The following is a 13,167-nucleotide window of genomic DNA, read 5'->3' on the forward strand; positions in this document are numbered from 1 at the left end:
TTGCTCATGCTCACGTGATTTCAAAGCTCATCTTTGGTTCCACGGGATGAATCGTGGTTTAATTATATTCTGTGTAATGATTCTGTAGTCATATTCTCAGGACTCATAATTCAACTTCACCAAACCTTATACTTCACTGGGCTAAAACTCAGCTAACTTAAAGTATGCAACAGACTACAGGCACAATACAGTATATTCTGAATAATTTCCAGAGCACTCACTAAACAAATACAGACTGCATTCACATTCACTCCAGTTCATTTTCCCTATTGACTCTTGCCAAAGCAAATTTACATCACACAGGCACTGAAGAGTACTGACCCCTAGGTGCATCACAGTAGACCTCCAATTAGTTTTATTTAATAAGCCATTCAATGGAAAATGAATTCTTAGAGTATGAAATGGCTTGTCTCAGAGTTGTGAGTCTTTATGTTTTAACAAATATGCAACTTTCTACAAGGGAAAAGAATTAATTGCAAGAACAGCGTTTTAGTGTAACCACCGTCTGCAATTGTAACCAAACCAATTAGTTTCACTGAGAAATAGCGTTAGTCTTGGAAGCATCTTGCTTTGATTGGTTTCTTGTTATAAAATAATCTTAATGATCTTAATGTAACTGCAAAGACAGTAAGTTGAATTTTTATTTTAGACAGGAAATGTCAGTGAAGAAGATACAGAAAATATCAAACTTCCCACCTCATACTCTTGCTTTTTGCTGGATTCTGAAATGTGCCCTTGAATATCAAACCCAGACTGGAAAATCTTTGTAGCATGGAGATGTAACTTTAATCAGCATAATTTGAAGAAGTTGTGAGTTGATTTCAGTTTTCCTTTGAAAACCCTTTAAATTATTGCCGGCTCCTGAAACAACACTTAAAGGTTCAACAGTGGATTAAATGACTTATTATGATGGGTTTCTTGTTTTTATGAATCCAGTGTAAATACTGTCATATTTTAAAATCCTAAATCTTGAGTGTCTGGTCTTGAGCTCATTCCATTTGACTGGTCTCAACACAACCTCAGCACGACGCTATTAAGTGATGGAGAGGCACAGGAACTGGGCCACATATCCGACAGCTGTGTCAAACAGCTTACTCAGAGTAACACTGTCCAGAATCTCTACTTTAGCACGGAACAGGAAATTCAAATGCTGAATAACAGTCACCACAGAACCTCTCATTTCACAGGCAGAAATTATGATTTTTTTTTACTGCATGTATATTAAACACCTGAAGGGATTGAAAATGGATGAAACAGCAGAGGTATTTCTGTAAAAATTTGGTTTTGCTGCAGCTGTGTTCCTGCTGTAGGAACATCAGAAATTCTCGGTTGTTGGCAGAAATAAATTGCTTCGGGGTCTGATGGAGGTAAGGATTTTTAATATAAGAGCCATCGATCATGTCTTGTGGCACAGTTCTGTCTGGGGAAATTGCCAGAACCAGTCAGACAAAGTGAATGAATGTTGAGAGGAGTGGGCTGTGTTAGTTCACACAAAAATAATATTCCAGTCCCTGCAGTTCAGCTTGTGAATTCATCTCTCTGCCGGCAACTCAGTGAGGATCACACGCTAATGTGATTATTGTCCTGGGCAAGGGGCACTCCTGTGGGACTTCAAAGAGAACAGATCAGAGGGAAAATGAAAAAAAAAAAAAAAAAGCTGTAAGCTGTGATGCAGACAGGTGCAGTGCACTTTCTGAAACCTTTTCACTTGCTTTAGACATATTAATAGGTTCAAAGTGAGGACTTGTAAAGCATCTGTTATTTGGTTTTAGCCTATATGCCACAAACAGTCTGCATGATTTATTATCATGTCATGTGACATGCTCTGATGATCAGTTTAAGTGTTTTTATTCTGCATATAAATTATGCAACAGACTATAATTAAAAGTCATAATCTGAGGCAAAAATAATGGTTAGCTCTGATATGGAGGGACTACTATAGATTTTATTCAGTACAGTTTTCATTCCTGTTTTGCTTGAATATTTCACAGCAAAATTTCATATTTTACAGAGACAAACAGCTTTCAGACACACAAAAGTGCAACTAATTAGGGGTTGGAGAAAGCCTTCATGCTCTTTTGTTCATGAAAAAATGAACAGCTTTTGGCAAATGCACATTAGTGACAAGATAAAAACCTGTAGTGGCTAAAAACCTCATCAATTTTCACTTGTTCCAGGGTGTCCAATGCCAGCTAGCGGAATGATCATCCTACCATAGTACTGTGTGTAGTTACATGAGGCTGCAGGGTTGCTGCACGATATACAGTACATAGTGTATCCTGCTCTCTGCCTGGCAATGAGAGTTCATGTGGGGTCACGAAGGTCGTTCTTCAGGGTTCATATAGAACACAGGGATCAGACACTGAACAGTTCATCAATGCAGTCGCTCTATATTTGTCTGCAGCTGAGCCCCATCCCTCTGCAGCTGAGCGCCTCTCCTCATTCCTCCGTCCTCATCCTCCTCTGTCACTCCTTTGCCCAGCTCGAGACCCTGTCCCCTCAGCATGCTAAAGCTACAGACCTCGGAAAAATTAATGGTATGATAATGGAACTGTCATGCTTTCTAAAGTGCGGTAAAATCGAGCCGAATCTCAATTAGACAAGCATTTTATGTAATATTGCTCCTACTTCCTAATCTCATTTAGCTTCTATCTTCTGTTTTTTCTCCGCCACTAATATTTTAATAATAGATGAATTGCATGGCCAGGCTTCCAGTAGGATACTGAAAATGCTTATCATTGCTAAAGGTCAGAACGGAATTCAGAGGAGTGAGGTGGAAAAACAAATCTCTAAAAAAAGAAGAAAATTAAATTCTATATAAAAGTTTTACCGCTTACACAAGCTTTGGTTTTCACTGGGAGCCAGACAGTGTGTCAGATTTGCAAGCTAAATGAGCAACTGATTGGACAAAAAGAACAAAATAACAACCGAATAACTGTGCACTCATTACCCACATCAGAAGCAACGCGAGTCAATTGCTGCTTAGTGTTAATCAGCTTGGTCGTTGTTTTAATTGTTCTTGAATGATCAAATGGGAATCAGTGTAGAGGCATTATCAGGACCATGAGAGGGGAGTGTGGAGATGCTGTCTTCCCATTGCAGGTCTTTAGCGAAGAGGATATTTTAATCCGGCCTGACAAGATGAGGATCTGCTTAATCCTATTACAGGCTTGCACATTAAACTACAGTAGGCCCACACTTCTCTGCCTGTTGTCTTTGTGTGAGAAAGGAGCAGATGGTGCCAGCTCAAGAGCCTACTGTAGTGAAATTAAATGGTTGATCATGGACCCCACCCCGTTACTAATCAACACATCCACAAGTGTGGAGAATGTTCTAGGAAACAACTTGTTGTGGTCGGTTTCTTTGAAATCTTACTCATACGATCCGCAGTGTGTGATACTTTTATATATGTGTAAATTTGTTTATGGGTCACAGTTAAGGTAAAATGCCAGACCAGATGGCTGAACAATAGGAGTGGAGAAACAGACAGAACTTTGCAGTCGTATAGTAATGTGCCAGAATTGTTTCCATAGGAAAAAGAAGTCAGTGAAAGCTATACAGTAATTAGAGAGACACTGTTCAGTAGTGTGAAGAACAACAGAAAGACTCTTGGATACACTAACAAAAGAATAGAGGTGAAGTAGGGCTGAGCAATATACACAGTAAATGATAAAAAACACTGGTTGCCATAGAGAATTTTCTTGATTAGAAAATTAGAAATATACTGTTGACAATATACATCAATGTACATCATATGTACTAACAACCTATCACATCACGAAAACAAAGGTATTTCTAACCAACCAATCGGATAGCTCACTAGGTGCAGCGGGATTAGTTTAGTCGGCTAAACTCACTGCATGCTGTTTTTTGATACCAAAAGTCACTGTGGGAGAGATGAGCGCTCCCTCTGAGGAAACTGTTGCTGTTGTCACAGAAAGTGACAGTTCAACATTCACGACAACGTTAAATGTTAATATCAGTCATGGTTAAACAAGGTAACAAGATGTTGGTGGTGTGGCAGTTTCTTTGGCTTCTTAAAGGCCAGTTTGCACACCCAGTGGATAAGAAAGTTCCAAACAGGGCTAGGCTAGAAAGGTCTCACACGAAACAGATAGGTCATGTGTACTTTTAGCAAAAACTAAACACCTATGCCAAACTACATATATCATCTGAAGCATCAATTACACTCTCAAACACTAGGATGGACACATCACATTAAGAGTGAAATGATTAGTCAATTGAAGTTTTGTTGATTTTTTTTTAAGCAAAAATGCCAAACTTTGACTCTTTCCTGTTTTTCCATTGTGACGATTTGCTGCTTTTCTCTTTCTAAATTGTAAGCAGTATATCTTTTGGGTATTGGTTCTGTTTGTTAGACAAAACAAGTAATATGAAGATGTTATCGTGGACTCTGAGAAATTGTAGTAGGCATTTTTGCAGAATTGTTTTACATTTTGTACATTAAACGATTAATTGAGAATATAATCAACAAATGAATCGATTATGAAAATAATGGTCAGTTGCAGCCTTACATCACGCATGCCTTTGCTCCTTTAATGGCAAATGACATGGTTCCAGTCGGGGTTAAGATTAAGGATTACTTTGATTATCGATTAATTAGTTTATAATTTTTCCAATTAATCATTTAGATTATGAAATGTCAAAAAAAAAAAAAAAAAGGGAAAAAATACCCATCACATCTTCCGAGAGTCCAAGACGGTGTTGTCACATGTCTTGTTTTGTCCAACCAACAGTCAAAAAAACCCAGATTTATTCAGTTTGCAGTGAACTGTTACAGTGAAAATGTTTTTACTATTTTTGCTTGAAAAATGGCTGAAACAACTAACCAATAATCAAAATACTTATTTTTCTGTTGATCAACAAATTGATCAATTAACTGATTGACAGGTACCATTGAAAATGAGGGATTGTAACTGATACAAAACAGACCCAAGATAAAAGCCGCCTGACATTTCACACTGCAGGGTTTAAGGATTTAAACAGAAAAGACTGAATATTTAGGTTTATTTTTGTATAACTTATTTATTCAAAGAGATTCGCTATTTGCAGCTCATATAATTTTTGATCATTTTTCAGGTTCTGACTCTACTACTACTAGGAAATTTTAAGCTTAAGAGAATTTTCAAGCTCAACATACTGCCTTAATAATATTGCGATATACAGTATATAAACAGTGACTGAAAGAAGTTGTTGTGGTATCATTTTTTGTCATGTCGCCAATGTTTAATGTAAAGCTTTTAAATCAACATGTAGCTCATGACAGGATTTAGGAAAGCTGGGAGTTTGAAAACTGTCTGGGTAGCTTTTTATCGTGCCAACCGCATCATTGATCATGGGTAAAATTAGGTTACACTGCCTTTGTATCAAATTGGTCTATATTCAAAAGTGATTTAGTCTTGTTGACAAGGAGAAAGTTTGTCAGAGAGTGCTCTACATCTGTCACTCAGAGACAGCTTTAAAGTATGGAGGCAGATTTTACTTGGCTCCCATCGCTTCATTTACTTCTCCCTGCGCCCTCCATTGCAGATCTTCTCTTCCCTCTGAGCCTTAGCTAAGTAAGGTTAGGGTTCATATTGGCCTTCCCACAGTGAGCAGCTTTTAACCTCCTGCCAGCTTCATCAATCTCAGGCTGGTGTGATCGTTGCTGAAAGGGGCAGAGATTAAGAACAGCCTGCAGTCTGTAAATCAGGGGAGGCGGAGGGGGCCCCTCTCGTGTGCATCATATAGATCCAATAGGCACCATATCCTCTGACCTCAGAGTAGATATTGTCACTTGCAGCAGTTGAGCTCTGAGCGGACCTCTCTCAAACTACATGGCCAAGTTGGTTCTGAATAAATGTTTAACGAGGAGAGAACAAATTAAATCAAAAGGCAAACGATCAAGCACAGTCGGAACAAAGTACAATCCATGGTGTTGTTAGGTTGGTAAAAGATTTTTGGCCCGCACAATAGGACAATGAGAACACATTGTCTTGTGGGAATTGTAACCCCCTGCCAAACTTACAGACAAAGCACAAGCCAATTAGCGCAAAGCCCTTACCTTTTGATTTTAATCTGTGTTTAACACCGTGAATCACCATGTCTGGGAAAGACTGCAACAAAGGAAAGCCTAAGGTATTTCTGTACATAACTCTGACACACCAATAAGCCTGAATTGTGATAGTGTAGTGAATTTGCATCATGTATAGAACACTCAGAGTCTTGAACCTTGTTGGTGATGCTATTGGTGGGTAGGGCAGGGGTCACAAGTTGGTTCAAAAAGGTCAGTATTGAGTCCCAAACAGAATTAATACCATTACCATAAGGTACGGTTGAAAAGTTCAGAGTGCATGTTCATCGTTCACCATATGAATGAAATCGACTCTTTTGTTCTCTGGTCAATTTTTTAATTACATCTCTTGAACAGGAGTTTGACCTCAGTATTTCCTATTTAATGTGTTAAGACAGTAAGAAAATTAGGAAAGAGCAAGTGTCGGATCCAAGCACATTTGTAAACTGTGAGCTCTTTCCTAGATATTGCACAGCCTGTTGAGCATTCACTAGTTACTGTACAGCTCATATCTTGGTTACGACTGCTTGACAACACACATGCCTTCTTTGACATTAAGTGTTATACCATTTCTGTTTTATACGAGTACCAGCAAGAGTCCGTTCAGATTAATAGAATTATGATTATACATTTCTCTAAAACTCTAATGTTTTACTATTATTTCTCTTTTTTTATTATGGTGTATTTTAGCTCTTGAGCTAATTACTACAGCTCGACCCACCAAGTTGGGTCACAGGCAACACAAGGAAGGCTAATGAACTGACACCCAGAGGGTTCACAGAGCGCTGACACTAAAATTCCCATACATCTGCTCTTCTCCATCCTCCTCCCTGCTCCAGTTCTGCACTCTGGACCGATCATGTGCTGATTATGATCCAGACTCTGGTCTGTTAGCTGGAAAATGATCCAGGGCTCTGTACTCTGCAGCCCATCTGTGTGTGACAGCAGAAAGCTTACTCTGTCTGACTTTTGACTATGGTTGCGATTTATGCCTCACACCCCTCAGGCAGCACTATTTACTGCAATAATAGATAAATGTGTAGCTGCATTGTTAATCTCTTTGAGTCATTGTTATCAGAATCATGCAGGCACAGATCAAAAGAGCAGTAAGATTAAATTGGCTAAAGAGTTTCTCAACTCTGATGGTAAATTTGATTTCATTCTTGGCTATGTTTTGGAATAAATGCCTTTTTTTCCTTCAGTAATGTTGAACATCTGCCATGTATTAAAAAAATTCACAGGCTCCTACATTTGTTTATTTATTTATTCCCATTGTCACATGAAAAATACGCTTTCTGCTACACACTTCCACAGACATCAAACTACAAAACAATTTGAGTCCCAGGGGAAGGAGATGATAGGAGGCTTTTATGTGAATATTTCTTCCTGTCACAGCAAAATTTGAACTAGTGCAGAACAGAGTCCCTGTTGATGCAAATGAAAATGTGCGGTGTGCCTGGTTGTGCTGGGATGAGCAGAGAGCAGCCAGGCTCCCAGTCACAGGGGATTTGTTGTATTTTGGGTTTGCTATTGTGTCTGCCAGCATGTGGGTGTATTTATGGGGCCGTCTCCGTTTGCATTGCCCTCACAGGTACAGCATCTTCAGCGCACCGGAGAAATGAACTGAGCTAGTAGAGGAGAGCACTCATTTCCTGAGGACGCCCGAGATTTACAGTGAAACCATGAGGTCACAGAAGAGCCCAGGAGTGGTTGGTGTGCTGAGCTTGATCACCTGTATTTGTGCCTTTTATATGACTACTGCCATTGACATCCCACTTGAGGGTGAGTATTGACTTGAACTATAGCACATCACTAATTCACACATACAGGTACGTGTTTTAATGACTGCTGTAGTTTAAGTGGAATTTCACACAAATTACAAACATGCAGGTTTAACTTGACAAGTCTTATGAGTACTTATCATGTTTTAAAAGACATAAACAAGTTCCCATCATATACATTTTTCTTCAAACTATAACTGAAGTAAAATAAGGGTTTGTGGAGCGTTTTAACCCTCTGCTAATGTGCTAAGAATGCTTCTTTAGAAACTTAATTTGATGAGTTTAGGGAACACTTTAAAGCACATAAACACAAATCATCATTTCAAGTCATAAGACTTCAAGTCAGTCAGAAAAAAAGTGTTGAATATTTTAGAAGCAAATAAAATCGCACCATAGACAACTCTTACAATTATCAAACATTCTGTGAATGGAACATATACCGATCAGCCATAACATTAAAGCTGAATTAAATTAAATTAAAGTTACCGGTTTTGATGTTGTGGCTGTTTGCTGTATTTACAGCTATTATCTTTGAATCTGGTTTGAATCTGGTTTCTTTTTTCATTTGGGTTGGATTGGTATGTATCCCAGTTTCATTGAAAAGGCATATCAAACCTCTCAATGATGTCAGATTATCCTTTTTACTCACTCTTCTGTTTAAAAGGGTTTGTATATAAAAAATTCTTGTGAAAATCTTGTTTTTGTTGTATTTATTTCTCCCCTGCTGCCGTGGATTATGTAGTTTTAGGTCATGTAAACTGAGCATTTTTGGGCTCAGTAATGTCAGATTATCTTTTTTTACTCAGACTTCTGTTTACAAGGGTTGTAAATACAAAATTCTTGTGAACAGCTTGTTTTTGTTGTGTTTATTTCCCCCCTGCTGCCGTGGATTATGTAGTTTTAGGTCATGTAAACAGTAAGTTCACTCTGCCATACTGTAGCGGGTATTAGTGACGTCCTCAGCTCTCTGTCAGTTCATATCCTGGCTCGCTGTTGAGCACAGCAGCAGCTTTACTACCATAGCCATATGTGCTGGATCAGTTTCTCATGTGTCATCAGTCATGACTCCATAATACTGGTACTTTAGCTTCTAGGACTCGTGGCATTTGCTTTTTCTTTATACTTAATCATGCTATAATCTTAGTTACTGTGTTGCGCGTTTTCCATCCTTACCACATGTCACAGCTCTGTCATCATAAAATCATATGAGACCAAATGAAGAGTTTTATGCCAAAATAATAACAATCCAACAAAATGATAGATTCATTTAAATGGCAAATATTCAACTTAATAGATAAGGTTATATATGTTTTAGATATTTTGAGTAAACTTGTTGTTTTAAAGCATGTTTTGGAATAGAACTCTGCATATAGCAACATATAGTAATACACATCATAGTACAGTGGTTTCCAACCTGAGGTCCAAGGGGCCCAAAATGAATCTGAGTGGTCACAAAAAGTTTAAAGGGGTATGAAACGATAGGTTGTTTTTTTTCCTGTGAAGTATTGGACACTTTACTACTTCAGGTTTGTTAAAATCGGGATTGAAACAATCTGAGAATTTACGCTACAGTAGAACTGCTCACAGGTATGTCCTCACTAAAGCCTTTTCAACCCTAAGGCATAAGAAGGCATTGCATTGTTCTAAAGAATCACAAGCCAAAAAGGTTGGGAACCACTACTGTAGTGTCATGTTTAATATGATATACTGACTAGAGTTCTGTATTGAGGTCTGTTTTGTATTTCTCACATTTCCATACTTTTTTGTTTGTTTGTTGCCCAGTTGAGCAGCTGCCCACCATCACAGCTCAGTCGCCCAGCTCTCTCATCGCCTTCCCTTTTGATGAGAGCTTCCCCGTGACGTGTGAAGCCAAAGGGAATCCCGAGCCAGAGTGAGTACCGAGCCTTGCATCACTTCAGATGGAAGGAGGAGAGAATGGAGAGCTTGTTAGCAGCTGAACAGACAACAATAACAAACAACAACAACAACAGTTGGCCTTTGACATAATGTACTGTTTTTTGTAGCTCTGATTTTGTGCACCAGCTTTGGAAAATAAGCACACTGCAGTCTAAGCTATGGGACTGTAGGACGTTTCAATACTGGCTTTCTTTATGTAGATTCAGATGGACAAAGAATGGCCAGGAATTTGACCCCTTTCTAGACCCCCGGCTGATGAAAGAAGAGAATTCTGGGACCTTTGTGATACCTAATAATGGGAACATTACAGAGTACCAGGGAACCTATCGCTGTTACGCCTCAAACAAACTGGGGACCGCCATATCGATGGAGATTGACTTTATTGTGCCCCGTGAGTAACATACATCTGTGAGTTTGTGTGTATGTGTCTGTGTGTGTGTGTGTGTGTGTGTGTGTGGGGGGTGCTCTGTTACAGTGCTTTCAAAGTGATTCAGGGCCAGCAGTCCTGTGTAATGACTGCACCTCTCCATTGTGAGCTTTTCATTGTATTGGACGTGGCAGAAAGTCATTGAGGCTCCCGAGCCCTCCACCCTTCGCAGCATCTCATCTATAGCTCTGTATTGGAGAAAGCATCGAATGTGATCTAGCCTCTCCATCATTTCCTTTGCTGCATTTTTCATTTTGTTCCCAAGCACAGTATATAAATTCACAAAGAAAATCCCCTCTGCGGGGGACTTTGACTAAATTTGGCTGGGCTTCAACCACTCAGCAGTGGGGACAAGCCACACACGATACTCATAGTGATGTCTATTTTGTTTCTGCAGGCCAAGAACTGACAAAAAAAACCTGAATGTTACAAAGCTCAGGAAACACATGCTCGATCAGAATTCAAGAATGATATTACTGCCATCTGCTGGAGAGGAAGAGAACTGCATAGTTTATTTGATTCATTCTTGTCTGACTTCATCTACTCACCGCAGGTTTTGTATTTAATCTAGATGTTCCAAAGTTTCCGAAAGAAACACTTGATCCTGTCGAGGTGGAGGAAGGCCAGCCTTTTACTTTAGAGTGTAACCCACCGAAAGGAATACCACCTCTGCAGATTTACTGGATGACTATCAGTAAGTGATACCTTTTATTTATGATAAATTGAAAATGGTGTATGTGTGATTTATTTCAAAATGCAATTTTTAAACAAATTTTATTGAAACACATTTTATTCTCACCCATGATATGCTGTATTTAGGTATATTTAGACAGCAAAGTATCTCAGGTGTTTGGAAACTTCTTCTCACCTCCTGAAATAACTTAATTAACTGACTTAATTCATGTTTTGCTTAATGGATTTTAACTCATCTATTATTTATGTGTTTGTTTTAAGTGTGTCTACTGAAATCTAATGTTGTATCTTTACACTATCCACATAGTTTTTGTGGCTGCAATTTCCATGATACCTCATGCTTTGTGCATTACATTGTGCTTCCACCTGGAATGTAATGTGCCATATAAATAAAGTTTTGCTTTCTAATTAATCCGTTAAATCTCAAATTCATTCTGTGCAGACAAAAAATGCTCAAACTCACAGATATCAATTTTAAATTTGACTTTTAGACCCCAAAGATCCCACAGGTAATAAATATGTCAGGCGGAATTCTGTGGAAAGGCTTATAAAAAAACATATAGTTTCAATGAAGAGCTGGACCACGCTGATACAGAATATATTGCATATGTGATACTACCACTTAACAGGAGTGGTGAATGACACAATTTCATCCTTTACTTAAGTCAAAACATTATAGAACAATGTAAAAATACTTGTTAATAGTAAAAGTCTAACCTCAGTGAAAGTGCATTAGTATTATCAGCATAATAATACATAATACATATATGTACTTAAAGTATCAAAATAAAAATACTGGTTCTGCAGTAAAATGTCCCCTATATCTGATACATTATTTTATGTGACATTATGAGATTTTTACTGATGCATCAATGTGTAACCAGCATTTTACTGTTTCTACTTTATATACAGTTTGACAGTTTAGTCATTTGATTCCCAACCTAAGGGTCAGGCCCCCTCCAAAGTGTCACTAGGTAAATCAGCGGGGTCGTGAGATCATTACTGGGGCAAAAACAAAACTTTGCTTTACAAAATTGTAGATTTGTTTTTACTTTTCTCTAATCTTTGCTTTTTCTGAGAAATGTGTGAAAATGTGACCTCTTTGTGCCTCAGTTATCTAAAGAGGTTTAGAAGAGAAGTCTTTCTTCAGTTGTAACTTCTAACAATTGATTCATTGGTTTTACATGTGAAAAGGGGCCCAAAGTAGACACTGCTATTTAATAAACAGCCATGAGTCATAAAGATTGGAAACACCTGGTTGAATATATAAAACTGCATTGTATTTTATAAACCTAGCTATTAATATAACTAGTTTTTGTGTAAAATCTTAATCTTGTTACATTATCCATTGAGTAAATTCTTAATCTGGAAAGTAACTAGGAACTACAGCTGTCATATACGGTAAACGTGGTGGAGTAAATAGTACAATATTCCCTCTGAAATGAAGTGGAGCAGAAGTATAGTGTAGCATAAAATGAAAATAGTCAAGTCAAGTACATCAAAATTGTACTTAAGTACAGTACTTGAGCAACTTAACAGCACAAAAAAACAGTATATTATGGTGTTCAAATAGAGGCTATTTATATCAGACTTTCTCTTGCCCGTTAAATGCTCTGGTTTTAGGACAAATGACAAAAAAATCACAAGCTAATATCTATCTTAAATCACCCTGTTTCCGTGCTCAGATCTTCAGCACATAGAACAGGATGAGAGGGTGTCTATGGGTTTGAACGGAGACCTTTACTTCTCTCACGCGGTGGAGAAGGACAGCAGGAGAGACTACTGCTGCTTCGCCGCCTTCCCAAGAATACGAACCATCGTTCAGAAGACTGCCATGTCTGTCATCGTCAGGACGAGTAGGTGTCACTTCAGCTTCTTTGTCTTCTCTCGAGTGCTCTTTTCCTCCGAAACCAGCATGATGCAAACTTTGATTTGTTTTCAAAGCAATGATCATTTCCAACATGTTTCCAACATTGATATCCACATTCAAACAGTAGCTACACTTCAAAAGCCATCACAGTGTCACACTGTCTTGTTTTGTGCATCTTCTTGGTTTTATGTTGTGATTTTGATCACGGTGATGATTGTCGTGATGCATCCATGTTGTCCTCATGTTCATTTTATTTTTGTCTCATCCAACTCCATTTCAGAAAAAAGTGACATGAGTCCTGAAGCTGGTAAGTTTTCAGAGTAAAACACTCCTGTTCTGTGCATCATCTATAGAGAGCTGTGTGCACTATGCGGGCGTGTGAATATCAATGTATAGAATACATTTA

At 38.3% G+C, this 13,167-nt stretch overlaps 1 protein-coding gene across 5 annotated transcripts in view; it reads left to right on the top strand.

The window, feature by feature from the left end:
* The window catches only part of chl1b (cell adhesion molecule L1-like b), a 63,058-nt gene that overhangs the window by 25,094 nt on the left and 24,797 nt on the right, over positions 1 to 13,167 (top strand). For all 5 annotated transcript variants that reach the window (XM_040115825.1, XM_040115824.1, XM_040115827.1 and 2 more), the window contains 6 exons: positions 7,665 to 7,855; positions 9,637 to 9,745; positions 9,972 to 10,162; positions 10,770 to 10,892; positions 12,577 to 12,747; positions 13,042 to 13,068. In XM_040115825.1, the coding sequence (XP_039971759.1) occupies positions 7,756 to 7,855; positions 9,637 to 9,745; positions 9,972 to 10,162; positions 10,770 to 10,892; positions 12,577 to 12,747; positions 13,042 to 13,068 (721 nt within the window). In that variant the 5' untranslated portion in view covers positions 7,665 to 7,755. The remainder of the gene's footprint in view (positions 1 to 7,664; positions 7,856 to 9,636; positions 9,746 to 9,971; positions 10,163 to 10,769; positions 10,893 to 12,576; positions 12,748 to 13,041; positions 13,069 to 13,167) is intronic.

Source organism: Xiphias gladius, chromosome 21 (genome assembly GCF_016859285.1).
Source record: "Xiphias gladius isolate SHS-SW01 ecotype Sanya breed wild chromosome 21, ASM1685928v1, whole genome shotgun sequence".
In the NCBI taxonomy this organism is placed as follows: Eukaryota; Metazoa; Chordata; class Actinopteri; order Istiophoriformes; family Xiphiidae; genus Xiphias; species Xiphias gladius.